The sequence below is a fragment of the Anguilla rostrata genome, unplaced genomic scaffold (genome assembly GCF_018555375.3).
Source record: "Anguilla rostrata isolate EN2019 unplaced genomic scaffold, ASM1855537v3 scaf0949, whole genome shotgun sequence".
NCBI classification, from domain to species: Eukaryota; Metazoa; Chordata; class Actinopteri; order Anguilliformes; family Anguillidae; genus Anguilla; species Anguilla rostrata.
The window spans coordinates 38,453-66,215 of NW_026986313.1; the positions used below are offsets into that span (position 1 = coordinate 38,453).

At 40.3% G+C, this 27,763-nt stretch overlaps 3 protein-coding genes across 5 annotated transcripts in view; 1 reads left to right on the forward strand and 2 right to left on the reverse strand.

Annotated features, from left to right (window-relative positions):
- The window catches only part of LOC135246849 (uncharacterized), a 46,032-nt gene extending 27,761 nt beyond the window's left edge, over positions 1–18,271 (forward strand). Inside the window, exons 1-3 of one of the 2 annotated variants that reach the window (XM_064320127.1) lie at positions 12,216–12,408; positions 14,996–15,136; positions 16,666–18,271. In XM_064320127.1, the coding sequence (XP_064176197.1) occupies positions 15,117–15,136; positions 16,666–18,157 (1,512 nt within the window). In that variant the 5' untranslated portion in view covers positions 12,216–12,408; positions 14,996–15,116 and the 3' untranslated portion in view covers positions 18,158–18,271. Of the gene's footprint in view, positions 1–12,215; positions 12,409–14,995; positions 15,137–16,665 lie in introns of those variants that run through there. The other variant, XM_064320128.1, reaches the window with a different exon arrangement.
- Positions 1,819–7,668, reverse strand: LOC135246853 (uncharacterized). The gene is made up of 3 exons (XM_064320133.1): positions 7,421–7,668; positions 7,184–7,309; positions 1,819–6,611 (listed from the first exon to the last, which is right to left on the reverse strand). Exons 2-3 carry the CDS (start codon positions 7,201–7,203, stop codon positions 4,073–4,075), a joined length of 2,559 nt encoding a protein of 852 aa, XP_064176203.1. The 5' UTR covers positions 7,204–7,309; positions 7,421–7,668; the 3' UTR covers positions 1,819–4,072.
- A 2,383-nt stretch (positions 18,272–20,654) lies between the features above and the next one.
- LOC135246850 (uncharacterized) lies at positions 20,655–27,351 on the reverse strand. Of its 2 annotated transcripts, none has more exons than XM_064320129.1 (3): positions 26,987–27,351; positions 25,360–25,493; positions 20,655–23,875 (listed from the first exon to the last, which is right to left on the reverse strand). In XM_064320129.1, the coding sequence occupies exons 2-3, from the start codon at positions 25,377–25,379 to the stop codon at positions 22,363–22,365; spliced, it is 1,533 nt and encodes a 510-aa protein (XP_064176199.1). In that variant the 5' UTR covers positions 25,380–25,493; positions 26,987–27,351; the 3' UTR covers positions 20,655–22,362. The 2 variants fall into 2 exon arrangements, with proteins under 2 accessions (XP_064176199.1, XP_064176200.1); XM_064320130.1 differs by lacking the exon at positions 26,987–27,351 and adding an exon at positions 26,632–26,751.
- Between the last annotated feature and the right edge of the window lie 412 nt (positions 27,352–27,763).

Sequence of the window (27,763 nt, forward strand, 5' to 3'; positions counted from 1 at the left end):
CGGAGGGTGTCGGCAGGTTGGCTGGCTCAGGACTGCAGCATAGCTGAGCTGCTGCTCCTGGTGGGCTCTGGGCCTGTGGATGGGGAGCCTGGGGTGGTTGGGCTGGGCGGGGCGCTGATGGGCAGCAGGTACCCACATGTTGCTGCGCTGGTGAGGTGGGGCTGGGAGAAGGGGGGGCCTCCTGCTGTACTGGGCTCTGCTGGGGGGGAGGTGGGGGGGTGGGGAGTGCTGGTGGGGCTGCGGCCTCCTGCTGTATGGGGCTCTGCTGGGCAGGAGGTGGGGGGTGCTGGCGGGGCTGCGGCCCAGAGCGATGTCCTTAAGGGACTTGGCGAAGATCCTGACTCCTGGTCTGTTCAGGTGCACAGCGTCATGCAGGTGCCAAGGGCCCAGGGCAGGGTGGTGTACCAGGTGTACACTGGGTAGGGTGGCACATCCTCTGGTGATCTCGGCATTGATTGCTGCAATGATGTGTGGGGGTGTGTCTGCTCGGGGCAGCAGTGTGGAGACCACCACTCTGGAGTCGGGGAACTCCTGTGTGGCCTTCACTGCCACCTTCCTCACAGCGCGAGCGGTGTGCTGCTGCAGAGCTCGCAGGTCGTTGGTGCCGGTGTGTATAACGATGCAGGCCGGGCTCCCCAGTGTGTCCCTCTTCAGCTGCTGCAGGGCCTGTCCTGTGTTCGCACAGCGCAGTGCGCTGACCCGCCGGCCTGGGAACATCCTCTGTGTGTCTAGGTACTTCCCGTTGGAGTCCATTAATAGGACCACCTCGGCATTGGGGTGCTTTGTCTGTGTGTCTGTAAGGGGCTGTGTGTTAGTAGTAGGTTGTGTGTTAGGGGGTGTGTGTGTCTCAGTATGTGTGTGTGCGTCAGTGAGGGGCTGTGTGTCAGTAGGAGGTTGTGTGTTAGGGGGTGTGCATCAGTAAGGGGCTGTGTGTCAGTAGGAGGTTGTGTATTAGGGGGTGTGTTTGTCTCAGTATGTGTGTGTGCACCAGTAAGGGGCTGTGTGTCAGTAGGAGGTTGTGCATTAGGGGGTATGTGTGTCTCAGTATGTGTGTGTGCGTCAGTGAGGGGCTGTAATGTAAGGTTTGTGGTTGTGTTACCGTGTGTGTGTGCGTCAGTAAGGGGCTGTGTGTCAGTGAGGGGCTGTAATGTAAGGTTTGTGGTTGTGTTAGGGTGTGTGTGTGTGTCAGCAGGGGATTGTGTTCTGGGGAGGGCCTGTGTGTCCGGGAGCGTGTGTGTGTCGGGGAGGGCTGTGCTGTGTGTGTACCTGTGGAGCTGCAGGTACACACACAGTCCTGCAGCTCCGTGTTGTGCACATTGTCCCTGGCCAGCTGCATTCTAAGAGCTTCATTGTCCTGCTGCAGCTCTTTTAATTCGGCCGTTGCCTCACTCACTGCCATTCTGCACTCTCTCTTTCTCTCTCTCTCCCTCCTTCTCCCACAGACACTCAGTCACTTTACTGGAACTGCACTGGCCACCTTTTACATGTTAGTTTTTATTGTATATTTTTATTACTTATAGTGATATGTCATATTATTGTTTATAGTCTATTCTTAATTTCTTACATTTTTAAAAACTAATTTTTACTTATATTTATCTGGGGATGCCTGGAACCAATGCTTTTAATTGTCATAACACTGCTCTGCTGAGGTTATTGCACATATGACAAATAAAACTTGAAACTTGAATTTATTATATTTGAGGAAGCAGGTTAAATATTCATGACATGAAGTCAATAAATAACCATCAATGTGGGAGACAATGAACTAATGGCTTCAGGATTAAGACCACATCAGCACTCAAAGTAAACTCACACAAATCCAGTCTGAACCTTTTATTTCGTGCATAGATCTTCACAAACGTATGGGTTTCACAAAATGCAAGACATTTCACCACAGTGCATTTGGCAGTTACAGTAGATGGTGAAGTTCAATACTTCTTGTAGGAGCCCTGAACTAACTGGAACATCAGTCAGAATGAGAAGAACATTACATCTTTCAATTGCAGATGTAATCCCATGAATGCAAGCATGGTCCATTGGTCTTGTTGTTATTTGTGGTGCAGATAAATAGAAAGGTATGCACAGGTTAAACAAGTTATGTAATACATACAACTTCATATATATACATGTACATATAACCTGTAATTAGACAGTCCACAGAAAACAAATTCAACAGTAAATAGCAGGAAAAAATTTAAGTAAGAGGATATATATTTTCCTTCTCCCACCAGAGCAGTTAAAGTCAAAAGGTTTTTTTAAAAATCTACCCATCAGGATTATAGGCCCTGGGGAAACACTAATCTACTAAGCACCTCATAGTACATTAGAAGGCAAAAAAACCATTACAGAAACCAGTTCAGATCAAAAAATCATCCGAGACTGTTTTAGAATGTTTGCAGAATAGATGCTATTGGTCTTATACTACCAAGTTTTTTAGAATATGTGCTCAGCCACTGAGGTTTCCATGAATTCAGTATGTCAGATCCTCAGTCCCAAGTTAATGATGAGAAATGTAATGTAATGGAAACAGTAATGTAATTTAACTGCAGACAAAATTCATCTAGTCTCGTCTGCCCTCAGTTTTCATCTGAACTGGCCTTAAAAGCAGTAAATGGAGGAGCGCAGCATTTCAAACAAAATAAAAACAGTTTATCTACCTACAATGAAAGCTGACAGTACTCAAGATTTTGAAACAGTAAAGTACTACCTCAGCAGTCATTCCTCCCAAGAACAACTTGTGCAAGATTCATGCTTGACATTACATGTAGGGGAGAGTGGGACAAAATCTAAGACAGGATAAAATGTAACAGACTTTTTAGGTAGATGCATCGAGCTTGAACAACATATTTCAGGTTAAATATGCAGAATTACCATCTCTCTGTCTCCAACGAATGGCAGGAGAGTTTAATAACTATTTCAGGAGTTATCGCCAAAAGTCTTGTTTTGGCTGTATGCAAGTGAATTTTATTTACCGGAAGTGTTTTTTGGCTACTATATTATGTGCGTATGGAATCCAAATGTATGTCATCATAAACAGTCTTTTAGTGACAAATAGATTTCTTTAGATTTGATGTAGCGTGCTAGCTTGCTGGCATTGCTAGGCAGGCAAAGGTGCAGACACCCCCCCCCCTTCAGGGTTTAAGCAAACAGGGTTTTTAATGAACAAATTGATTGGATTTGTTCAACTCAAACTGGATCTTTGTAAATATATTTAACACAACTTCAACTTTAGGCGATGTGGTGATGTGACATCGACAGATACAGCCGTTTGAATTGAACAGACATTAGACAGGAACCAGAGAATAAAGTACAGTCTTGTGATAGATTTTCACAGATTACATTACATTACAGATCTAGGTGGGCCATGAAAAACATATAATGTAATCAATGTAACATTCCACTCTCAGTACTTTCGGTCAGGTTGCTAGTGAATGGTACGTCCCAGAAATTTCATTGTGGTGTGTAATCATAGCCAAGGGACGTAGGTTGTTTGTTTTAAAAATGATAAATCTATCTCTAGTGATGTTTTCAGAATTGAGCCAAATACAAAAACCATTAGTTATTTCCGCACTCTCCCCTATTTCATAAATCCAAAGCTACACCACACACAAAATACAAACTTCTATTCATGGATATTTAATTAAATGATAAAACATACCGGTTAGTAAATAAAAATCCACCTCAAGACAAATCCAATATAAAACAATAAAACCAGTTGAGCATTTTACCAGTCAAGCATGTTGTCATATTTTACCCTTTCTCGAAGACTTGCTTTCTGGCTTAAACTGAGATTACTTCTCAGAACACCTCGTCTGTTGTTCTGTTGAGCCTGGAAGTATCTCTTCATTAGTTTCTATGGAGATGACAGGTTCCACCACTAGAGTTAGAGATAAATAAAGTTGCAATCCTGACTGAATACACCTTTAGCTGTTGGTAGCTGTTGACTGTGTCTGTCCCACAGAAGGGTAAACAGGGGGATTCCTCTGTAAATAAACTGTTAAGGTTTTCTAAAACAAATCATTTTGATCATGCAACATCAGAAGAATGTGCAACTAAACATTTCTTCATCTCTTCATGCAGTGTTCTCCAGAATCTTCTGCAGCATTTCTGCCTTCTCTGCCTCGTTGTTCTTCTTCAGCATTTCAATCTGCCTGAGAATACTCTGACGAGTTGAATCAGAATCAAACTTCAGAGCAAGCTTTCTAAGCTGGAGAATGCACTGGAAACACCTTTCAATGAGGCTGGTTTTCTCAGCTTCTGCATTCCTCAACTCTTGCTCACGAGTGGACATCATTTTCTCTTGTGTGGCTATCATAGTTTCACAAGTTTTTTTCAGGTCCTCACGAGTTTCAGTTTTCTCTACATGTTTTCTTGCATATATTTTGCATTCTCTTTTATGGAACGTGTAGCTGCATTTTCCTGGACAGGCCGTACATTTCCCACTCCAGTCCATTACATGACACCACCACAGGTTAGGCGCCCGTGTACATGGAGTGTGGCAGGTTACCTCACACTTTGAACAGGAAGTTGCAGCTTCACCAACTGGGATCTTCTCCATGACAACAGTTTGGGATGTATACTGAAAGTTGTTATTCCTCCTCATGTCCTCTTTGTGCTTTTTCAGAGTTTTCTTAACTTCCTCAAGTGCCTTGCGCTTCATCTCCACAACCTTGATCTGACTCTCGAAGGTCTGGATACAAGCTTCCAGTCTCCGGCGTTCTCTCAAGACTTCTTCAGTCATCCTCAGGCTTCGACTTTCCATTCGATCCAAAGTCTGAAAGAACTTCCTCATGCTCTCAGTTCCGTTATCCCAGTGTTGTTTGAATGATTTTTCATATTTATTCTGATAATAATTAAGAGGACAGTTGTTGAACAGGAAGTGAACAGGCTCATCAATTTCATCTTTGGGGAAAGGTACGCCAGATTCGATAACTGCCTCAAGAGCATTTGAAGGTGATTTCCAGTCAGAGAAGGTGATGAGAGTCATTATGTTTTTCTCCATGTTCTTTCCAAAGAGGGACAGGATGGAATCAAAGATTTTCTTCTGGAAAGGAGTGAAGCGATTTGCAGATGCCTTCACCATAAGGCAAACTGCATCTAGTTGTTGAACAATGTCGAAATATTCCAGTAATCTGTACAGATTTTCAGCAATTATATCATCTTTCACTGTAGTGTTTCCATATCCTGGTGTATCAATGACTGTGAGTGAAAAAGGAACAGACAGCTCCTCCAGTCCAAAAATCTCATATGCAGTAATCGCACTGGTTTGAGATTCAATGTTTGGTCTTTTGCCTTCATCTGAAATGATTTCAAACCTGATCTTATCTTCCCACTTTACACCCAGCATGTAGTTGACCATCATATTGATGAGCACAGACTTCCCTGTTCCTGTTTCTCCCACCATCAGGATTGTCCTGTTCCTTTTGTTGGGGTCCTTTCTTCCAAAAGTGTATCTCCTGATGAGTCCATCTTTATTCAATGCTATCTTGGCTGTGTTCAGCAGGTATGTTTGTTTGGGTTCTGTTGCAATCTGTTTGCTGTTCTCAATTACATCTGACCACTTAGATGTAGTTTTGACCTTCTTTTTGACAACTTCATTGTATTTATACTCAAAGTTATTTTTCTCAGAGTCCTGTCTGTACTCTTTCAGAGTTTTTTGAACGTCCTCAAGTCCCTTGTGCTTCTCCCCCACATCCCTGATCTGACTCTCCAATTTCGAGAAAAAATCTTCCAAGCAGTGATGTTGCTTCAAGACATTTTTAATCTCCCCCAAGCTTTGCGGTTCCATTTTATCCAAAGTTTCAAAAAACTCTCCAAAGCTCTCTGTTCCATTATCCCAAGATGTTTTATATGTTTCTTCGTATTTCTTAGCAAACTTCTGAAGAGGATGGCTGTTGAAGAGGAAGTGAACAGGTTCATTGTTTTCATCTTTGAGGAAAGGTACATCAGACTCAAGAAGTGCCTCAAGAGCTAAAGGTGGCATCCAGTCAGAGAAAGTGATGAGAGTCAAGATGTTTTTCTCCGTGTTCTTCCCAAAGATGGACGGGATGGCATCGAAGAAGTATTTCTGGCTGTAAGTAAGGCGATTCTGAGATGCCTTTACCACAAGGCAAACTGCATCTAATTGTTGAATGCTGCTTAAATAATTCAATAACTTGTACAGATTCTCAGCAATTCCCTTCTCTTTTTCAAGCCCACCTGTGTCTCCAAATCCTGGTGTATCAATGACTGTGAGGGAAAAAGGAACAGACAGCTCCTCCAGTCCAAAAATCTCATATGTAGTAATCAGACTGGTTTTTGGTCTTTTGCCTTCATCTGGAATGATTTCAAACCTGATCTTATCTTCCCACTCTACCCCCAGCATGTAGTTGACTATCATATTGATGAGCGCAGACTTCCCTGTTCCTGTTTCTCCCACCATCATGATTGTCCTGTTCCTTTTGTTGGGGTCCTTTCTTCCAAAAGTGTATCTCCTGATGAGTCCATCTTTGTTCAGTGCTCTCTTGACTGTGTTCAGCAGGTGTGTTCTTATGGGTTCTGTTGCAATCTGTTTGCTGTTCTTAATTACACCTGACCACTTAGATGTAGCTTCTTCTCTTGTTGTAGAGCAACTAAAAGATAGAGAATTTTTTTTCTAAAGAACCATTTTGTTATTTATAGTAATTACCACACACACACACACACACACACACACAAACAGTCACACACACATACACACACGCGCACATGCACACACATACACACACACAGACACACACACGCATGCACGTATGCACATGCACACAGGTAAACACACATACACAGGCACACACAGACACACTTGCACACACACATACACACACACTTATCATGTACAGTATCATATATTATAATTGAAGAAAAAATCATTTAAAAAATGTCAACCTTAGTGAATATTCTTTATGAATCCAGTTTACAAAGTGAAGACAGCTATTCAGTGTACACCGAGTACAATAATAAATAATTCAGTGCACATAATTAATACACTCCTTTGGCAGAGATTTGTGAGAACTGTATACACACCCTCAAACAAATGATTCAAACCAGAGACAAAAAGGAAGTCTGCGTGGCAGATCTGTCATCTGCAATACACCGAAATGCCAATATTACAGTAACCAGCTGTTGCAAACAAACAGTATGTGTACCGTAGAAACTGCATTGTTACCTTCCATGAGATTGTGCCATTCTCAGGTTCTCAGGTACCAGTCCTCTTGTAAACACAGAAAGAAAACAAATACAGTGTCTTTGGCAACCAGGAAACACACATGCACGAGAAGGACCGTCTCTGCACCTGAGAAAGGTAAAGATATACATTTATTTTGACAAGATAAACCCCACTGATGCACATTCACAGCAGAAAGTAGTTTCCTTTGCTTATGCGGCAAATCTTTCGGACACTCACCTTCTTCTTGTCCTACAAAAGGAAGCAGAGCAAGCAATTCTTCAAATACCACCCGGCTACAAATGTATGCAAAGTACAAACTCACAACTGCAGGTAAATAAGCTTATTTTGAAGTTAACTTCACTGACATTGTGAAGCAAACGATCGGTACTACAGATCCAAGGATCCAACAGCCTAAAACTCCAGAATGCATCAAGAATGCAGAGAAACCACACAAAGCCGCTCTCTCACCTGTGCTTGCCGGATCGTCTGCAGACCCAGGAGGTGTGTCTTCTGGAGCCTCAACTTTTTTAGTCTAAGCAGGGAGGAATGTCTTTCTGCCCTGATGTTGTGTTCTAATTGGCCATAATCACACATGGTGATGTTTTTTTTTTAATCAATTACCTTCAGTTTTAAAGAATAAATTAATAAACCCCTGCGTCCCCTCTTTCCCATTGGAAAAGAGGCAGAATGGGCATGATCATATTTATTATGTCAAAAACACTTTCACTTTTATTTTGTGTCACAGCTAGAATAAAAACAACATGAACCCGCAAAAATGAGCAAAAGAAAATTAAGATAATGACAGGAGCTATCAGACTTATTCAATTGTGCAGAGTGAATATGGGACATACCAGCAGTACCTGATGTTTAAAAAACTACATTTCCAGCTTTTTTTTTCAAACAAAAAATTTCGGCCATATGGTCCTCTGAGAACAGACCATTGTTACAGTTATGTATGTTTAATATATATTTTTTAATATGCATCACTTTTGAAAACTATGATTTTATCTGTTATAGAATGAGTATAGTCACTTTAGGATTTAAGGATTCACCAAGAGGGGTGGCGAGGGGGTGGTGGGGGGTGGGGGGCGGGGGGGTTGGAGGGTGGGGCGAAGGGGGACTGTTGATTCAAAAACACAACTTGTCCAGTTATATAGGCATGGTAGGAGAAAACTAAACAAATACCTCTGCTCTCAAATTAGAAAAGGAAAACTGAACACTCTCTTTTCATTTCTGTTTAACTGAAATCTCTTTTCGGTGAGCGTTTGGTGTGAACATCCCTTTGTGCACATCGCTGGTGACGACCATAAGGCCAAGAGATCGGAAGCAAGTATTTCCCCAGTGACACGTTTCCCTAGCGTTAGCTCTTTGGGGACAGCTCCACCTGCTGCAGGTAGGTGGTATGGCACCAAGGAGAGGCCCCTCACGTGCATCACCCCAGAAAATTCCAGCTGTGCCCAATACGGCCACACTGCAGCCTGCAGCAGGAACGTTCCCGAAATGTTTGTTTTGTACTGGTGTAAATTTGTACTATTTACACCAGCACTGTAAACCAGGTCCTCGGTGTGAGACCAAACCAAACTAAACCAAACCAAAACCAAACCAAAACTTTGACTGCTGCTATACCAGATCTTGAAATATCAAATATCATAGTGAACTTGCTTGTTGTCTTCACAAGGACAATGACACTATCAAATCATGCAATTACTTTTCACTACAAGTTAATTTAGTGTTCTTGTGTATTCGAATCTTGCCCAGATGTTCTCACCAATGAAGAGATTAATTCAAATGCTCATGCTCTAATTTAATGCTCATCCATCGTAGTATCCTGTGTTCCCATGTTCTACTTTAGACCACCTGTCACAATAAACACCGCCATTATAAAACGAAAGACAGGTCAGCATAGTTTCATGGCAGTAGAAAACCGGTGTCTATTGAGACTCTGGGAACCTAAGTGGCTTCTTGTAGTGTATTCTCATAGTTTCCAGCGTAAACTTCCCAGCAGGTGAGCTGTACTCACCTGTGTTTTGTTCTGTGGTTCTTCAGTAGCCATGGTAACAGGATGTCTGGCTACTTGAGGGAAGAACACTGACTTTTAGTTTTTTTTTTTTTAAACTCTTTTTAAATGCTTGTACTTAATTTGTTTTATCATCCATGTATTAAATAGCTCAGATGAAACTCTGATGCACAACCAGTTAATTAAATATACATTCAAACATTTTAATATATTTTTTAATACAAGCAATTTGGCTTTAAAGGCTTGTATGTGTTTGGGTATAATCTCAGTGCCTGTCCTGCAATTAACAAGATTCTGTGTTTTTTTACTACTCTGATCTTTTATATGAATCTCCTTAAAAGGTGCTGTGTGTGAGCCAAACCTGTGTTATATTAGCATAGCCAGACCTGTGCTACATTAGCATAGCCAGGCCTGAGTTACATTAAGATAGCCAAATCTGTGTTATATTAGCATAGCCAGACCTGTGCTACATTAGCATAGCCAGGCCTGAGTTACATTAAGATAGCCAAATCTGTGTTATATTAGCATAGCCTGACCTGTGCTACATTAGCATAGCCAGGCCTGAGTTACATTAAGATAGCCAAATCTGTGTTATATTAGCATAGCCAGACCTGTGTTACATTAGCATAGCCAGGCCTGAGTTACATAAAGATTAACAAATCTGTGTTATATTAGCATAGCCAAATCTGTGTTACATTAGCACAGCCAGGCCTGAGTTACATTAGCATAGCCAGACCTGTGTTTCATTAGCATAGCCAGGCCTGAGTTACATTAGCATAGCCAGACCTGTGTTTCATTAGCATAGCCAGACCTGTGTTTCATTAGCATAGCCCGACCTGTGTTATATTAGCATAGCCAGGCCAGCTTGTTAGTAAATACCATGTTTAATACAGAAAATAGTGCCTTTTTCTAAAATAGTTTTAAAGTCACAATGATGCAGTTATACTACCATGAAACATGACGGAGGCAGTGTACGAATGCCCTGAAATGTCTTAAAAGGGCAAACATGTTTTTCTTCTGATATTCACATATTCCTGAGTGCCAGAGAAGTTCAGTCTGACATGTACCATTTTCTCACGTTGCCAGAAAAGATAGGGGGCATAAGGCGTATATGTGAAAAAGGCAAATACATTTGGATTCAATTGCCTTATGAATTAATGTAGCACTCCCTGTCGGTCGATTTGCACCATCTTTTGCATGCTAGTACAGGGCTACCTGTTGACCGAGTGGAGCCAAATCATGCCTAAGATATGCATCCAGTTTCGTGACGATCTGATTTTGAATTCAAATAATATTTTAGTACTTTTTAGTGAGAAGCCACACCCACAAGGTATGTTTTGAGACAGGAACTCTGGTTCTGCTGCCCATTAAAATTTTAGATATACTTGGAATTTTCATATCGCCATCACCCTGTGAACAAATTAATCTTGGAGGAGAGTAAAGAATAAGTAACTCCTTAAGATATTCTGCAGCCAACCATATAAAGCTTTATACATTAAAATAAAAATCTTGTAAAATGTTTTTGTATCATCTGAAGTTCCTTCCATGTTCACTTTCCTGACTCAGTGTATCAGGTCAACATTTTTCTCTTTTCTATTAGAAATAAGGCTCAGCATTTATAACTATTGTGTATCTTAAATACACAAACTATGAGAATACACTGCAAGAAGTCACTTAGGTTCATAGAGTCTCAATAGACACCGGTTTTCTACTGCAATGAAACTATGCTGACCTGTTTTTCATTTTATAATGGCGGTGTTTATTGTGACAGGTGGTCTAAAACAGAACATGGGAACACAGGATACTTTGATGGATTAGCATTAAATTAGAGCAAGAGCATTTGAATTAATCTCTTCATTGGTGAGAACATCTGGGCAAGATTCTAATACACAAGAACACTAAATTAACTTGTAGTGAAAAGTAATAGCGTGATTTGATAATGTCATTGTCCTTGTGAAGACAACAAGCAAGTTCACTATGATATTTGATATTTCAAGATCTGGTATAGCAGCAGTCAAAGTTTTGGTTTGGTTTGGTTTGGACTCACACCGAGGACCTGGTTTACAGTGCTGGTGTAAAAAGTGCAAAACAAAACAAACATTTCGGGAACGTTCCTGCTGCAGGCTGCAGTGTGGTCGTATTGGGTGCGAGTGTAATTTTCCGTAGTGCTGCTCGCGAGGGCCTCTCCTGGGTGCCATACCACTGACCTCCAGCAGGTGGAGCCCTCCCCAAGGAGCTGAAGCTGGGGAAACGTGTCACTGGAGAAACACCTGCCTCCGATCTCTCGGCCTAATGCTCGTCCAGCGACGTGCCCAAAGGGGAGTTCACACCAAACAAACACCGAAAAGAGATTTCACTTAAACAGAAATGAAAAGGGGGTGCTCTCTCTTCATTATTTAATTTGACAGTGGATGTGTTTGTTTAGTTTTCTCCTAATCTCCCTGTATAACTGGACAACATGTATTTTAAAATCAACAGCCACCCCCAACCACCCAGTGAATTCTTAATTGGCTCTGCTCATTTTATAACAGATAAAATCATAGTTTTGAAAAGTGATGCATATTACAACATATTGAACCTACAAACCTACACTTGCTGTAATGCTATTGGTTTGTATCAAGAGGACCATATGGCATGAGGTTTTTTGTTTGTGCAGTAGACATAAATATTTAAGTATTATCTGTCTATTTCCATGAACTTACTGAATCCCATTAAATTTAATCTGAAGGCAAAGCTAAAATAGAACTACAAGAACCATGAACTAAAGGAAACTGTCCTGTTGCACCATGTAAATCAGTTACAAAAAGCAGAAAATTGAGTTTTTTAAACATCAGGCACAGCTGATGCTCTGCCACGATGCAGTTCTTTTGATGGCTCCTGCTTTTCTTTTGCTTTCTTTTTTGTGGGTTCATGTTTTTCCTCTAGCTAGCTGTGACTCAAAATGAAAGTGAAAGTGTTTGACAGAATAAATATGATCATTCCCCTTCTGCCTCTTCTCCAAAGAAAGAAAGAATGCAGGGGGTTATTAATGTATTCTTTAAAATGGTAAGCAATTGGTTAAAAAATCATCAGCATATGCGATTATGGCCAATTAGAACACATTTCTTTACCCCGAGGCAGAAGGACATCCCACCCTGCTTAGACTATATGAGTTAAGAGTCACAGCAAGACACTCCTCCTGGGTCTGCAGACGATCCGGCAAACACAGGTGAGAGAGCGGCTTTGTGTGGTTTCTCTTCATTCTTGATGCATTCTGGAGTTTTAGGCTGTTTGGATCTTTGGATCTGTAGTACCGATCGTTTGCTTCAAGATGTCAGTGAAGTTAACTTCAAAACAAGCTTATTTATACTTAGTTGTGAGTTTGTCATTTGCGTACATTCGTAGTCGGGTGGTATTTGAAGAAGTTTATCTCCTGAGGACTGAACCCGCGATTACACGGGTTTCCAAGAGACTACATTTGTACTGTACATCAGAACACTTCAGTGTTCTTTGTTTCCTCTTCTCACTTCCTTACGCAGGAGAGGCAGAGGGTGTGTGTGGGGGACCTGCAATATGAACAAAGGTTACTCTTTTTTTTTTGAGAGTTGAGGTATTTTTTGTTGTTTGTTTTCTTCTCATATACCTATAAGTGCATGTCCTGCTGTCTTTTAGAATCCCCCCCTTCCCCCCCACTCCATTTTAATGATTGCCTGTGTGGCTCTGCTCATAAATCATTGTTTTGAAATGTGAAGGAAAATAAAAAGCAGTATTGTACCTATATAGCTGTAATGATATTGGTTTGTATACGTAAATGAGGGCTTGAAATGTTTTGTTTGTGGATTAAACAAATGTTATCTGTCCATGTCCATCATGTTATTGAAATCCATTGAAATTAAGCTTTAGGCAAAGTTAAAATAGAACCACAAGTACCCTGGACTCATTACTTACAAGAAGATAAAAAGTGCAAGTTTTGTAAGCCAGTTGCAGTTTCTTTAAATTCACGTAAAGCTGGCTTTGTTGTTTGTGTTTCATTTTACCATCATGAGACAATGTCTGCCTCCCTTCCCTGGTCTTGTCGCACTGTCTTTAGGCTGCATTTGCACTGCTGGGTATTTTCCAGGTCCTCCTCTGGGTCCTGCTTTTATTTTCCTCTCTTGTTTGTGTCCATGTTGTTTTTCTCCTTGCTGTGACTCGAAATAAAAGTGAAAGTGTTTTTGACAAAATATGATCATGCCCCTAAAGCTTCTTATCCAAAGAACATGTGAGGATGTGTGTTACTAATTTATTCTTTAAAATGATAGTAAATTGGTTAAAAAACATAGGAGATTATGGCCAATTAGAACACGTTTCTTAAAGTTACAATCTCGAAGATTTCAGTTTCGTTCTCTTTGGCGGTACCAATGGCGAGAAGCGGTAATTGCAGGTGTGTTTTTGGACCTCACTTCCCATAGATTCAGCTGGATCCAACCAGTGTCGCCTGTGTGACGTCAGTCAGTTGGCACCTGGGCCACGCCAACTATTACACTTATTATTTACTGAATAAAAAATGGTTGTTATACAAGTAACGTTATGTACATACTCATTCATTGTTAAGGCCAGTTAAGATCAATGATTCGCAACGAGACTAAACGGTTTCAGAATGTTGCAGAGAAAATTGCAGCGGTGTGAACTGGTTAGTTGCAGAGCCTCTGAAGCCGTTGCCTAAGGTCTCAAAAGACCCACCTTGTCAAATCGCCAAGTGCAGTTTTAGAACGTTTACAATCAGATGTCTTGGAATTTTGCTAGTTGCACCCAGTCTCGTTGCGAATCATTTATCTGAACTGGATTTTAGTTAGCTACATTGCAACGCTGCAACAAGGTAGCATTGCATTCGAGAGACGGTTTGCGAGGTCAGTACAGGTCGGTAGCGTGAGCTAGCGTTTTTTCTAATTGTTAGCTGACATTAGATCGTGTTAATTACATTAGCTAGCTAGGGTTCCATAACCCCCCCACCACCTTTAACGCTAGCAGACACCGGAAAAAACAGTATGCTGCTCACACACAAGTGAGTTGAAGAGCAAGCCTGTTGCGTTAGCTCAGCCTACCCTCTCTGGCGGACCAACCACTGATGGGTGATGGAAAACGCATCACCATCTATGCGTCGCTTGTTATTTTTCCCGAGAACGTCGCCACAGACACCCAGTTCTTTAATCATAAATTATAATAATAATAATATTCATTAATAGGCTCAATCACCATTATGTTACCTAATTCAGCGATAGATAGTGACTTAACAGACATTCATTTTAATGAAAATCTTTGAGATTATTACTTGAAGACCAGTATAAAAATACATCCAATCGTGCTTAGTCTATAAAAGTTAAGAGACTCAGGAAGATGCCCTTTTTGGGGCTGTAGATGATCTGAGAAACACAGGTGAGAACATGGCTTTGTCCGATTTCTCTTCATTTATTTGCAATTCTTCTTCACCAGATTGTCTGCTTCACAATGTCAGTGAAGATAACATCAAAACAAGCAAATTTACCTTCAGTTTGTAATTTGCATACATTTGTAGCTGGGTGGTTTTTGAAGAAGTTTATCTCCCTAGGACTGAATCCACTTTTGGTACACAGGTTTCTGAGAGACTACATTTGTACATCAGAACACTTCAGTGTTCCTTGTTTCCTCACCTTGCTTCCTTACGCAGGAGAGGCAGAGGGTGTGTGTGTGAGGGACCTGCAACATGAGCAATGGAAGCTAACTTCTGATTTCAATGTACATTAGTGGGGTTTAGCTTGTCAAATTAAATTACTTCTTTTTTTTTTACTCTCTTTCAGGCGCAGGGACGGTTCCTCTCATGCACATTCATGCCAGTTCCCGATTGAGTTTTCACGAGTTTCCAAAAATTCTGTCATTGTTTTCTTTCTTAAAAGAGGACTGGTAACTCAAAACTCAGCGATGGCCCAATCTCACACAAGGTAATATCTGACTGCAGTTTCTACAGTTCACATACTGTAGAGGTGGTAAATGTAATATTGTTGTACAGTAGCTTTTAGATATTCAAAAGTTGATAGGTTCCTTTTAGGTGATGTTTATTGACTGGTAGCAAACTCTACAGAACAGAGTATACACAATAGAATAATACAAAACCTCCGAACAGGAGGTTTATTATGATGTTCACACCAACATCAATTATATGCACCATTCGAATGGACTTTATTCTTTAATTCAGTCTTCTCTAGAGCTTAAGCCTACATTGTATTGTTGAGTTTGTTGGTGTGTGTGTGTGTGTGTGTTTGTGTGAGTGGTTCTTCAAAACGGGGGGAAAAAAAACACACAAAAATATATTTCTATTAAATACGTAGTCAGGCTAAAATGAGGGCGCTAAATTAATCAAGTGCCTGAAGTAATTACCATTAATAAACTGCAATACCTCAAGTAACCACTGAAGTTTATGAGCTTCACTGAGGCTGGTAAATCCTGGTCGCATGGTATTGATCTACAACATAATCAATTTTGCAGATTTGAGAAAGGTGAATCCGCCTGATCACAGCCTCGAACGAAAAAATAGGCAATTTTTTTTACATAATACAAAAAAAAAAGAATTATGGGGCAGCTGCTGCCATAGTTGTTTCTTCAGAAAGACTTCCTTAAATCACAGCATATGATTGGTTGCCCAGATGATGGACTTTCAGCCATGATGTATTATGGGTCTCTTGAACATTGAGTAAGAGGGATTGCATACTCCAAAATGCTTGCTAATCCAATATCTGGCACTTTTCGCCTACTCAAATGGAACATGCTATGCAGTGAGAACACGCTATATACTTATTTTACTAACCAGTAAGTATGCTAAGTACAGGTAGCTTGGAGTTTGTAACGCAGCCGTAGTACACATCCAGGAATGTTTTAAGTACACAAAACGTATGTACTATCCAGTGTGAGTTAGTCAGTATGCAGTGCACTAAATTCTAATTTTACGTCACAGTTAGGATGATAAGTACGGATAGTATGCGGTTTCGAATACAGCCTAAGGTGTGCTTTGGGGTCTTTACAAGGTTCTAAATTCACCCGTATCCTTTCATAGGTGCCTAGATATGTACTCAACATAAAGCCCACTGGACATTTTTGTACAGTTGATATTTTGGAGTATTGCAGATTTGTTGCACAGATTGCATTTTTGTCTCTGGTCTGAATTATTTGTTTGTGGGAATGTTGGCGCAAATCTATGGCAAAGGAGTGTTTTAATTATGTGCATCAAATGATATACTAATTGTACTCTGTGTAAACTGAATAACTATCTGCCCATCTATTCATGAATCATGAGGACTATTGACTAAGGCTGACAAATTTTAAAAATAATTTTCTCTTCAACTATAATATTATACTGTATCTGTCTCAATGTCCTGGAGGTGTGTGTGTGTGCGTGTGCGTGTGTGTGTGTGTGTGGTAATTGTTATAAAGAACAAAATAAAAATAAGTCGTTTTATTTCTCTTAATCTTTTAGTTACTCTACAACAAGAGAAGAAGTTACATCTAAGTGGTCAGATGTAATTAAGAACAGTGTACAGATTGCAACAGAACCCAAACAAACATACCTGCTGAACACAGCCAAGATACCAGATGGAGCAGCCAGGAGATACACGTTTGGAAGAAAGGACCCCAACAAAAGGAAGAGGACAATCATGATGGTGGGAGAAATAGGAACAGGGAAGTCTGCGCTCATCAATATGATGGTCAACTACATGCTGGGTGTAAAGTGGGAAGACAAGATCAGGTTTGAAATCATTCCAGATGAAAGCAAAACACCTCAAACTGAATCTCAAACCACTGTGATTACTGCCTATGAGATTTTTGGGCTGGAGGAACTGTCTGTTCCTTTTTCCCTCACAGTCATTGATACGCCAGGTCTGGATAAAGATAAAAACATTGCTCAGAATCTGTACACATTCTTGGAATCTTTAAGTGATGTTCAACAAATAGATGCAGTTTGCCTTCTGGTGAAGGCATCTCAATGTCGCCTAAGTCCCAGCCAGAAATACATCTTTGATGCCATTCTGTCTATCTTCGGGAAGAACATGGAGAAAAACTTCATGATTCTCATCACCTTCTCAGACTGGATGCCACCTCTTGCTCTTCAGCTAGTTTCTGAGTCTGGTGTACCTTTCCTCAAAGATGAAAAAAATGACCCTGTTCACTTCCTGTTCAACAACTTTCCTCCTCAGATGTTTGCTAAGAAATACGAAGAAACATATAAAAAAGCCTGGGATAATGGAGCAGAGCACTTCAGAGAGTTTTTTCAGGCTTTAGATAAATTGGAACCGCAAAGCTTGAAGATGACCGAAAACGTCTTGAGGAAACGTTGTCGCCTGGAAGAGGATATCCGGAACTTGGAGAGTCAGATTAAAGAGGAGGAGGAGAAGCACAAGGCACTTGAGGAGCTGCAGAAAAAACTGGAAGAGCACAAAGAGGACATGAGGACAAGTAACACCTATCAGAATACATGCGCAGCTGAGCAACATGCAACTTCCAGCACTGTGTCTGAGGCAAACCGCTTCATTTCATGGCTTTCCTGGATATTCTCACTCTGCAGTTTTACAGATAGAACCGATAGATTAATGGTCAATCAAGATGTAGATGAAACCAGCAGCTCCAAGGGCCACCAAGAAAAAGAAGACGAGCCACAATCCGAAGAAAGAATAAAACATGCCGAACTATGCAAACTAGCCACAGACATATCCAGACTTGAAGAAGAGCTGAAGGACATGAAGGCTGAGAAGACCAAACTGATGGAGAGGTGTTACCTGTCCGTTCTTGAGCTTGAACAGCTTGCTCTGAAGTTTGATTCAGGTTCTACTCATCAAAGTATTCTTAGGCTGATTGAAATAATGAGGGAGAACGAAGACACGGAGAAGGCGGAAACGCTGCAGATGATGCTGAAGAAGTGTGAGGAGATTAACACACACGGAGAGCACACATGTTTAGTGAAGCCTCTGTAGTTCTATGCGTTAAGTTTTCTGCAGACAGTAGTACCTGACACATCCACGCCTGCCTCCTGGGCGTTTCTGATCTGTCAGAAAAGTGTTTCTTTATTAGGGTGAGAATTTAACAGTGTAACAGTGTTCCTTGAAATAGGGGGCAGGGTTGGGGGGGGGGGGGTGGTCATATATAAAAAGTAATGTTATTTCTGCATGGTGATACCAACATGAAAATACCCTTTAATAAAAGCTGAGAACTATGCTTTAACCACTTTTGCATTGTTTGAGTGTAAATATAAAATTGTGGAGTACAAAGCCAAATCAAGAAAAATTGTCTTTGTCCCAAACATTATGGAGCTCACTGTATATATGCTTTAGCTATTGACAAAGACTTATTTGCTCAATGAAAATAGTTAAGAATACAAGCAACCATTTACTTAAATGCCTTTGTTTCTCAGCTATTTACGGTTTGATTTTCTAAGTGTTGTGTATTGCTGAACTTCTTCGGTATGTGAATACCTTTCTATCTGGATAACATTTGACAACCCAACTAATGGACAATGTTTAAATAACTTGCATGTCCACGTGAAATAAGTTAGCCAATGAGGAGTATCAAAGTGAATCTAATTGTAAAATATAGAAATGGAAACAAGGGTTTTGGGTTCCATCTTGGTCACCCTCCTTTGGTAAAATCTTGCTGATTTCATTCTTTACAAAGCTCTTCCCATCTTCACTGTAGATGTAACATCCCTCTCGTTCTGACTGATGTACCAGTTAGATCAGGGCTCCTACAGGAAGCACTGAACTTCACTATCTGCTGAGACTGTTATGTTCTGTGTAAGTACCCAAACGCAGACCAGGGAAATCCAAAAACCGTTGTCTTTATTCAGTCCAAGTTCAAAGCCAAGTAATCAGAGAGAGGACGGTACAAAATCGAGTTTCCAAAAGAATAGTGGTAAACAGGCAAAAAATTAAAAACCAGGAGATCAGATAGGCGAAGGTACAAAGGCAAACAGGCAAAAGATAAGTCAAAACAAAGCGAAGGTCAAACCAGAAAGCAATCAAACAAAAGGGGCAGACAAACTCGAAGTCGTATGGAAAGGGCATCTCAATAAATGAAGGCTTACAAATCATCGGCACAGTGAATATGATCAACGTTCTGACAGGGAGCTGGTGGAAAAGACTGACATTTATACACTGGGGAAGGTAACAATCAAGGAGAGGTTACGTGAGTGAGGGCAGAGTAACAAACAACATCCAGGTGAAGAACATTAGGATAACTAATTAAATGACAGGGGACTGACAAAACGCAGACTGGAATCACATAGACAACAATGATAACAGATAGCCTGGGTTTAGCAGGTAAAACATGTGCAGAGACTGAGAGGTGCAGTTAGAGCAAGAGACAGGTGCAGGCAATTGCAGAACTCAGCGTTAGGGCAGACTAGAAAGAAAAGGGGCGGAGCTACAGCGCAGCATGGAAAAGGGGAGAATGTTTAGTGTATTAGTATAGTGATCTAAACTATCAAAAACCCAAAACTAGTGTTTGTTAGTCCATTAGTAATATTCACATGTTAGTATATTAATGAGGTTAGTACTTTACAATCTATATGTTAGTAAGGATTAGTAGAAATTAGTAAAAGATATAAGCAGGAAGTAAAACGAGACTGGAAAGAAGGGGGGAAACCACCGGAACCACCCGAATAGTGAAATCACACAAATACAGGGGAGTGAAGCAGCTCAGGGAACACAGACACAGAGACGGCACTGGGGAGACAAGTGACCGGGAGAACGAAAACACTGGGACGGAGGATGTGAAAAACAATAACCCCACAGAAACACAAAACAAACACTAACAGCAAACAGATACCAATACAGACTACAACAGAAACGGCAAAATTCACTGTGGTGTGATGTTTTGCGTCCTGTGAAACCTGCATGTTTGTGGAGGCTGATGTATTAAAAGTTTAATGTTTTATGAGTGCTTTAATGAATTAGGGCAAGGCTTGAATTAAAATAATGTTTATTAAATAAAATCTGTTGTCGTGTAGCCAACTTTACAGCCACTAGCTATATACTGGCATCTAAAAGCTTGTGTTTTTACCACTAGCAAATTATAGAACTATGATATAAATGTAATAAATTATTGTTTTTTTGTGCTAATCAGCACAGCATGGATTTTTGTTCTTTTTCCATTTATATTTGCAAGGGGTGAACTTTACATCAACAAAAACTCACGCATCCTGAAAGCACACTCCTCCTGCACAGTCCTTATAAAATGAATAAAATGAATGTTCACAATTGCATGTCTTGACATTATTAGAGATGTAAATAAAAATATGTGATTCTGGGGTGCTGATTAGTTCAAATAACAACTATTTATTATATTTGAGGAAGCAGGAATACTTAAGGCGCTGGTCAGTATGGCATGACCATCAATGTGGGAGGATATTACACAATGGCTTCAGGATAAAGAACACATGAGCACTCAGTCAAATAAAGCAAATGCACACAAATCTTATCTGAACCCTTTATTTCATGCATAGATCTTCACAAACTTATGGGTTTCACAAAACGCAAAACATTACACCACAGTGCATTTGACATTTTCAGTACAAGGTGAAGTTCAGTGCTTCTTGTAGGAGCCCTGATCTAACTGGAACATCAGTCAGAATGAGAGGGATGTTACATCTACAGTGAAGATGGGAAGAGCTTCAGAAAGGATGGAATCAGTGAGATTATACCAAAGGAGGGTGACCAAGATAGCACCCAAACCCTTTGTTTCCACTTCTACATTTTACAATTAGATTCACTTTGATACTCCTCATTGGCTGTTGTTTATAGTTTGATTCTTCTGGTTCCAGAACATCAGCTGTATGAACCTCCCCGTGGTCCATTGGTCCTGTTATTCATTGTCCAGATATGAAGAAAGGTATTCTCATGTTGCACAATTTCAGCAATATACATCACGTACAGTCCTATGTAAGCAAATTAAACAGTAAATGGCTAAAAAAAGGGATTAAGTAAAGGATTGGTTATATTCATAACTATATTCATTGATAAAACAATGTTTTTTATCACTAGCTAAAGCAGAGCATATATATTTTCCCCCTCCCACCAAAGCAGTTCATGTCAAAAGGCTTTTTGTAATCTATACACAGCTCCACCTAGGGATCTGGGCCTACGCAATTCTTGATTACCCATGCAACATCAGGATTATGGGATCTGGGGAAACATTAAGCACTCCATAGTACATTAAAAAACAAAAGACCATTACACAGACCAGTTCAGATCAGAAAATCAATAGGGTTTCAGGATGTTTTCAGAATAAATGTAATTTGCCTTGGACAAGATTAGAATTAGAATGTGTGCTGATGGCCACTTGAGGTCTCTGAAGGTTACAAGTTTACAAGTCAGATCTTGAGTCCTGAATTGGAAGATGAGATGGAATCGGTCAACCAATTAACTGGTTGCTATGGAAACAGTAAATTGATTTAACTTCACACCCTTTCTATGATGTTAAAAAATTAATCTTGTCTGATCTGCCCTCATAGTTTTGATCTGAACTGGCCTTAAAAGCAATAAACAGACGAGAACTGGATTTCAAACAAAGTAAACAAAATTATATTTACCTGCAATGAAGGCTGACAGTATAAGAGATTGGAAACAGCAAAGTACTACCCCAGCAGTTCTTCCTCTCAAGTACAGTTTTTGCAAGATTCTTGAAATTATTTGTCCAGTTTTATTTAATAGAGTACAGGGCTTCATGTATTTCACAAATCCAAAACTACATTACACACTAAATCAACTTCTAAAAAAGCTATTCATGGATGCAATTTTTTAAATAATAAAACACACCAGTTAGTAAATAAAAATCAACTCAAAACCAATCCAATATAAAAAACTAAAACAAGTTGTAGTATTTTACCACTCAAGCATACTGTCATATTTTCCTTTTTGTCAAACACTTGCTTTCTGGATTTAATTGTGATTACTTCTCCGAACACCTCATATATTGTTCTGCTGAGCCTGGGAGTGTCCCTTCAGCAGTTTCTATGGAGACAATAGGTTCCACCACTAGAGGTAGACATAAGTAAAGTTATAATCCTGACTGAATATACCTTCGTTTACTTTGTTTGCTCAACCATATAATTCTGACCATACAACTCTGAAAGGCAGAAGCGCATGCAACTTAGCACACGTCTTCCCCGTGTCTGTTAATCTCCTCACATCTCCAGCATCTTCTGCAGTTTTTCCGCCTTCTCCATGTCTTTGTTCTCCTTCAGAATTTCAATCAGGCTGAGAATACTCTTAAGAGTAGAATCTGAATTAAACTTCAGAGCAAGCTGTCTAAGCTGGATAATGGACTTATAAGACCTCTCAATCAGTTTGCTCATTTCAGCCTCACTGTCCTTCACTTCTTGCTGAATTTTGATCATCACTTCCATTGCTGAGAGTATTTTGCCTTCAGTATCTTTTTTCAGGTCCTCATAAGTTCCAGTTTTTTCTTCTTTTACTGCCTCATATATTTCATTGCCTTTTTTGTGGTCCGTGTAGCTGCATTTTCCGGGACAGATGGTACATTTGTTGTTCTCCATCACAGAACACCATCGTAGGTTAGTTGCCCACCAGCATCCTGGATAGTGGCAGTTTACCTCACACACGGTGCAGCAAGTTGCTTTGCTCTTAACTTTGACCTTCTTCATGATGACTACATTGTATTTATATGTAAAGTTGTTGTTTTTCCTCATGTCCTCTTTGTGCTCTTCCAGAGTTTTCTGTTGGTCCTCAAGTGCCTCCTGCTTCATGTGCCCCAACTTGATCTGCTTATCCAAGCTCTGGATACAAGCTTCCAGTCTTCTACGTTCCCCCAAGACCTTTTCAGTCATCCTCAAGCTTTGAGTTTCCATTCGATCCAAAGTCTGAAAGAACTTACTAAAGCTCTCTGCTCCATTATTCCAGGCTGTTTTATAATATTCTTCATATTTCTTAGGTTTCTGAAAAGGAATGTTGTTGAACAGGAAGTGAACAGGTTCACCATCTTCGTCTTTGCGGAAAGGTATGCCAGACTTCATAACTGCATTAAGAGCTAGAGGTGGAATCCAGTCTGAGAAGGTGATGAAAATCAGGAGGTTTTTCTCCATGTTCTTCCCAAAGATGGACAGGATGGCATCAAAGATGTACTTCTGGGTGTTACTGAGGCTATTTTCAGATGCCTTTACCACAAGGCAAGCTGCATCTACTTGTTGAACACCACTTACAGAATCCAATAATGTGTACAGATTCAGAGCAATGTTTTTATCTTCATCCAGACTTCTTGTGTCTTCATATCCTGGTGTATCAATGACTGTGAGGGAAAAAGGAACAGACAGTTCCTCCAGCCCATAAATCTCATAGACAGTAATCGCAGTGGTCTGAGATTTAGTTTGTTCACTCCGAACTGGAATGATTTCAAATCTGATGTCGTCTTCCCACTCTACCCCCAGCATGTAGTTGACCATCATATTGATGAGTGAAGACTTTCCTGTTCCTGTTTCTCCCACCAACAGGATTGTCCTGTTCCTTTTTTGAGAGTCCTTTTGTCCAAATGTGTATCTCTTGACCATATTTCCACCTTCATCCAGATCTTCCTGGACTGTGTTCAGCAGGTTTATTTGTATGGGGTTTGTTACAATCAGTTTGCTGTTCTTAATTACATTTGAAAACTTTGACGTAGCTTCTTGTCTTGTCCTAGAGTAACTAAAATAATAAGAGAAAAGAACATGTGCTTTCATTTTGGTATTTATTGTAATTTATATACACACATGCACGCACACACAAACACTTTTTCCAGGATGTTGAGATAGACACTGTAGCATCTTAGAATTGAAGAAATTATTATTATAAAAACATTTTCAGCCTTAGTGAATATTCTTCATGAATCCAGTTTAAAAAGTACAGACAGCAATTCAGAGTACAATAAATAATTTATGACACATAATTAAAATACTACTTCCCCATAGATCTGTGCCATCACACACCCTCAAACAAATTATTTAGACCAGAGACAAAAATATAATCAGCAACAAATCTGCCATCTGCAATACTCCATCTAGCCATTATCTATACCTACTTATCCTGGGCAGGGTCAGTGAGAGTGATAGCTCCAGGTGTGAGGGAGTGGGGAATTTCAGAGACCAAACGCGACTGAGCAGGGATTCTTTAAGATATCCACCTGGGCGGAATAACCACTAAATCTTGTGAGAGACAAAGGGACAGGGGAAAAATAAACAAAAAGAAAAACAATATTCCTAGGGGAGACTATCCCAAAGAAAAAGCTTTAGTGACCCGAGTACAGGGTGAAGAAACTAAGGCTTATGGATTATTGTGAAATAACAACCAAAACAAGTCTGAAAAAAAACGTGAGAACTTTAAGTAAACAGCCCTCACACAGCGGGCTGCCAAAAGAACCACTAGAGAGTTGTAGAAAAGAAAAAGGATAGTAGTGCTTTGTAGCCTATTGGAGCCTACAATCCAATAACCTCTAAGTTCAGTTCCGCAGTAACTCTTCGGGTAAAACAAAGGACGCAGAAGAAGAACTGATCTAGTACTGAACAATACACTATACCTCTTACCAAACAGACAAAGTTACCAGCTTTTGTGTAACGCAAGTGACACTAAAGCAAAGCTATTCGGTTTGCTAGGAGTTTAAATAGACGTCACCAGGTGCAAATCGTAAAAAGATATTTGCAGGGGTATAATACAATCAAGGAAATGAAGACACCTAAAAGGCCGTAATAACTGAAGAAAAGGCGCAGAGAAAACCCAATGGCCATAGTAAACGAAAGAATGACACAGGGTGGAAAAGAAATGGTGTAAACACCCCAAAACCATGACACCAGGACCCTCTTACATTGGGCAAGAGGCAGGCCTGGACAGGCCGCCAATCTATCGCAGGGCTCACACACTCACCCTTCACTTACACACTCATGCCTTTGGCCAATTTAGAGTCTCCAATTAGCCTACCCGCATGTCTTTGGCCTGTGGGAGGAAACCGGAGTACCTGGAGGAAAGCCACGCGGACACGGGGAGAACATGCAAACTCCACACAGAAGGCCCAGTCCGGATTCGAACCCAGGACCTTTTTGCCATGAGGCGACAGTGCAAAATACCAATATTACAGTGACCAACTGCTGCATGCAAACCATTTGTTCCCAGTGTAAGCTGCAGTTAGCTCTTCTTACCTTGTGTCATATTGTTCCATTGTTGAGTTCTCAGGTACCAGTTCTCTTGTAAGCAAAGAAAAAAAAAACAATCATCGAATCTTTGCCAACCAGGAAACACGCTTGCATGTGCACAAGAGGGACTGTCTCTGCACCTGAAAAAGAGAAATATTCATTTATTTTGACATAGAAAATTGAAGTGTTCTTGTAAAAATGTAGTCTCTTGGAAACCTGTGTACTGCATGTGGGTTCAGTCCTAAAGAGATAAACTTCTTCAAAAACCACCCAGCTACAAATGTATGCAAATTACAAACTGAAGGTAAATTTGCTTGTCTTGATGTTATCTTCACTGACATTGTGAAGCAGACAATCTGGTGAAGAATTGCAAATAAATGAAGAGAAATCGGACAAAGCCATGTTCTCACCTGTGTTTCTCAGATCATCTACAGCCCCAAAAAGTGCATCTTCCTGAGCCTCTTAACCTTCATAGACTAAGCACGATTGGATGTATTTTTATACTGGTCTTAAGAAACGTGTTCTAATTGGTCATAATCTCCTGTTTGTTAACCAATTGACTATCTTTTTAAAGAATAAATTAATAACACTCACATCCTCACATATTCTTTGAGGCTCTAGGGGGATGATCATATTTTGTCAAAAACACTTCGTTATATTTTGAGTCACAGCAAGGAGAAAAACAACATGGACACAAACAGGAGAGCAGAATTAAAGCGAGACCCAGAGGAGGATCTGGAAAAGCAGCAGTGCAAATGCAGCCTAGAGACAGTGCGACAGGACCAGGGAAGGGAGGAAGACATTGTCTCATGATGGTATGATGAAACAAAACCCACAATGCCAGGCGAGGTGAATTTAAACAAAACTTGCACTTTTTATCTTCTTGTAAGTAATGAGTCCAGGGTACTTGTAGTTCTATTTTAACTTTGCCTGAAGCTTAATTGCAATGGATTTCAATAACATTATGGACATGGACAGATAACACATTTGTTATGTTTAATCCACAAACAAAACATTTCAAGCCCTCATTTAAGTACTCGGGGTACAAACCAATATCATTACAGCTATATAGGTACAATACTGCTTTTTATTTTCCTTCACATTTTAAAACAACAATTTAATCAGTTACAGACTGAGCAGAGCCACACAGGCAATCATTAAAATTGAGTGGGGGGGAAGGGGGGATTCTAAAAGACAGCAGGACGTGCACTTATATAGGTATATGAGAAGAAAACAAAAACAAAAAATACCTCAACTCTCAAAAAAAAAAAGAGTAACCTTTGTTCATATTGCAGGTCCCCCACACACACCCTCTGCCTCTCCTGCGTAAGGAAGTGAGGAGAAGAAACAAAGAACACTGAAGTGTTGTGATGTACAGTACAAATGTAGTCTCTTGGAAACCCGTGTAATCGCGGGTTCAGTCCTCAGGAGATAAACTTCTTCAAAATACCATCCGGCTACGAATGTACGCAAATGACAAACTCCCAACTAAGTATAAATAAGCTTGTTTTGAAGTTAACTTCACTGACATTGTGAAGGAAACGATCGGTACTACAGATCCAAAGATCCAAACAGCCTAAAACTCCAGAATGCATCAAGAATGAAGAGAAACCACACAAAGCCGCTCTCTCACCTGTGTTTGCCGGATCGTCTGCAGACCCAGGAGGTGTGTCCTGCTGTGACTCTTAACTCATATAGTCTGAGCAGGGTGGGATGTCCTTCTGCCTCGGGGTAAAGAAATGTGTTCTAATTGGCCATAATCGCATATGCTGATGATTTTTTAACCAATTGCTTACCATTTTAATGTATAAATTAATAACCCCCTGCATTCTTTCTTTCTTTGGAGAAGAGGCAGAAGGGGCATGGTCATATTTATTCTGTCAGAAACACTTTCACTTTCATTTTGAGTCACAGCTAGCTAGAGGAAAAACATGAACCCACAAAAAAGAAAGCAAAAGAAAAGCAGGAGCCATCAAAAGAATTGCATCGTGGCAGAGCATCAGCTGTGCCTGATGTTTTAAAAACTCAATTTTCTGCTTTTTGTAACTGATTTACATGGTACAACAGGCCAGTGTCCTTTAGTCCAGGGTTCTTGTAGTTCTATTTTAGCTTTGCCTTCAGATTAAATTCAATGGGATTCAGTACATTGATGGAAATAGACAGATAGTACTTATTTATGTTTACTGCACAAACAAAAAACCTTAGGCCATATGGTCCTCTTGATACAAACCAATATCATTACAGCTATGTAGGTTCAATACTTTTTTGTAATATGCATCTATCTACATCAGCCGATAAACCAACAATTTTCTCAATCAGCCGTCGGCCAATCGTTTTAAAAACAACCGATGGTCAACTCCAATGTCCTGTCAATCAAAAGGGAAAAGTCTATTGCTTATTTGTGATCCAA

Bases quoted from the DNA above. Each gene is read 5' to 3' on its own strand.
- LOC135246853 (XM_064320133.1), bottom strand. From the start codon at position 7,203: ATGGCACAATCTCATGGAAG. The intron at 6,612-7,183 runs GTAACAATGCAG...TCTATCTTTTAG, and splicing joins ATGGCACAATCTCATGGAAG to TTGCTCTACAACAAGAGAAG.
- LOC135246850 (XM_064320129.1), bottom strand. From the start codon at position 25,379: ATGGAACAATATGACACAAG. The intron at 23,876-25,359 runs GTAAGAAGAGCT...TTATTATTTTAG, and splicing joins ATGGAACAATATGACACAAG to TTACTCTAGGACAAGACAAG.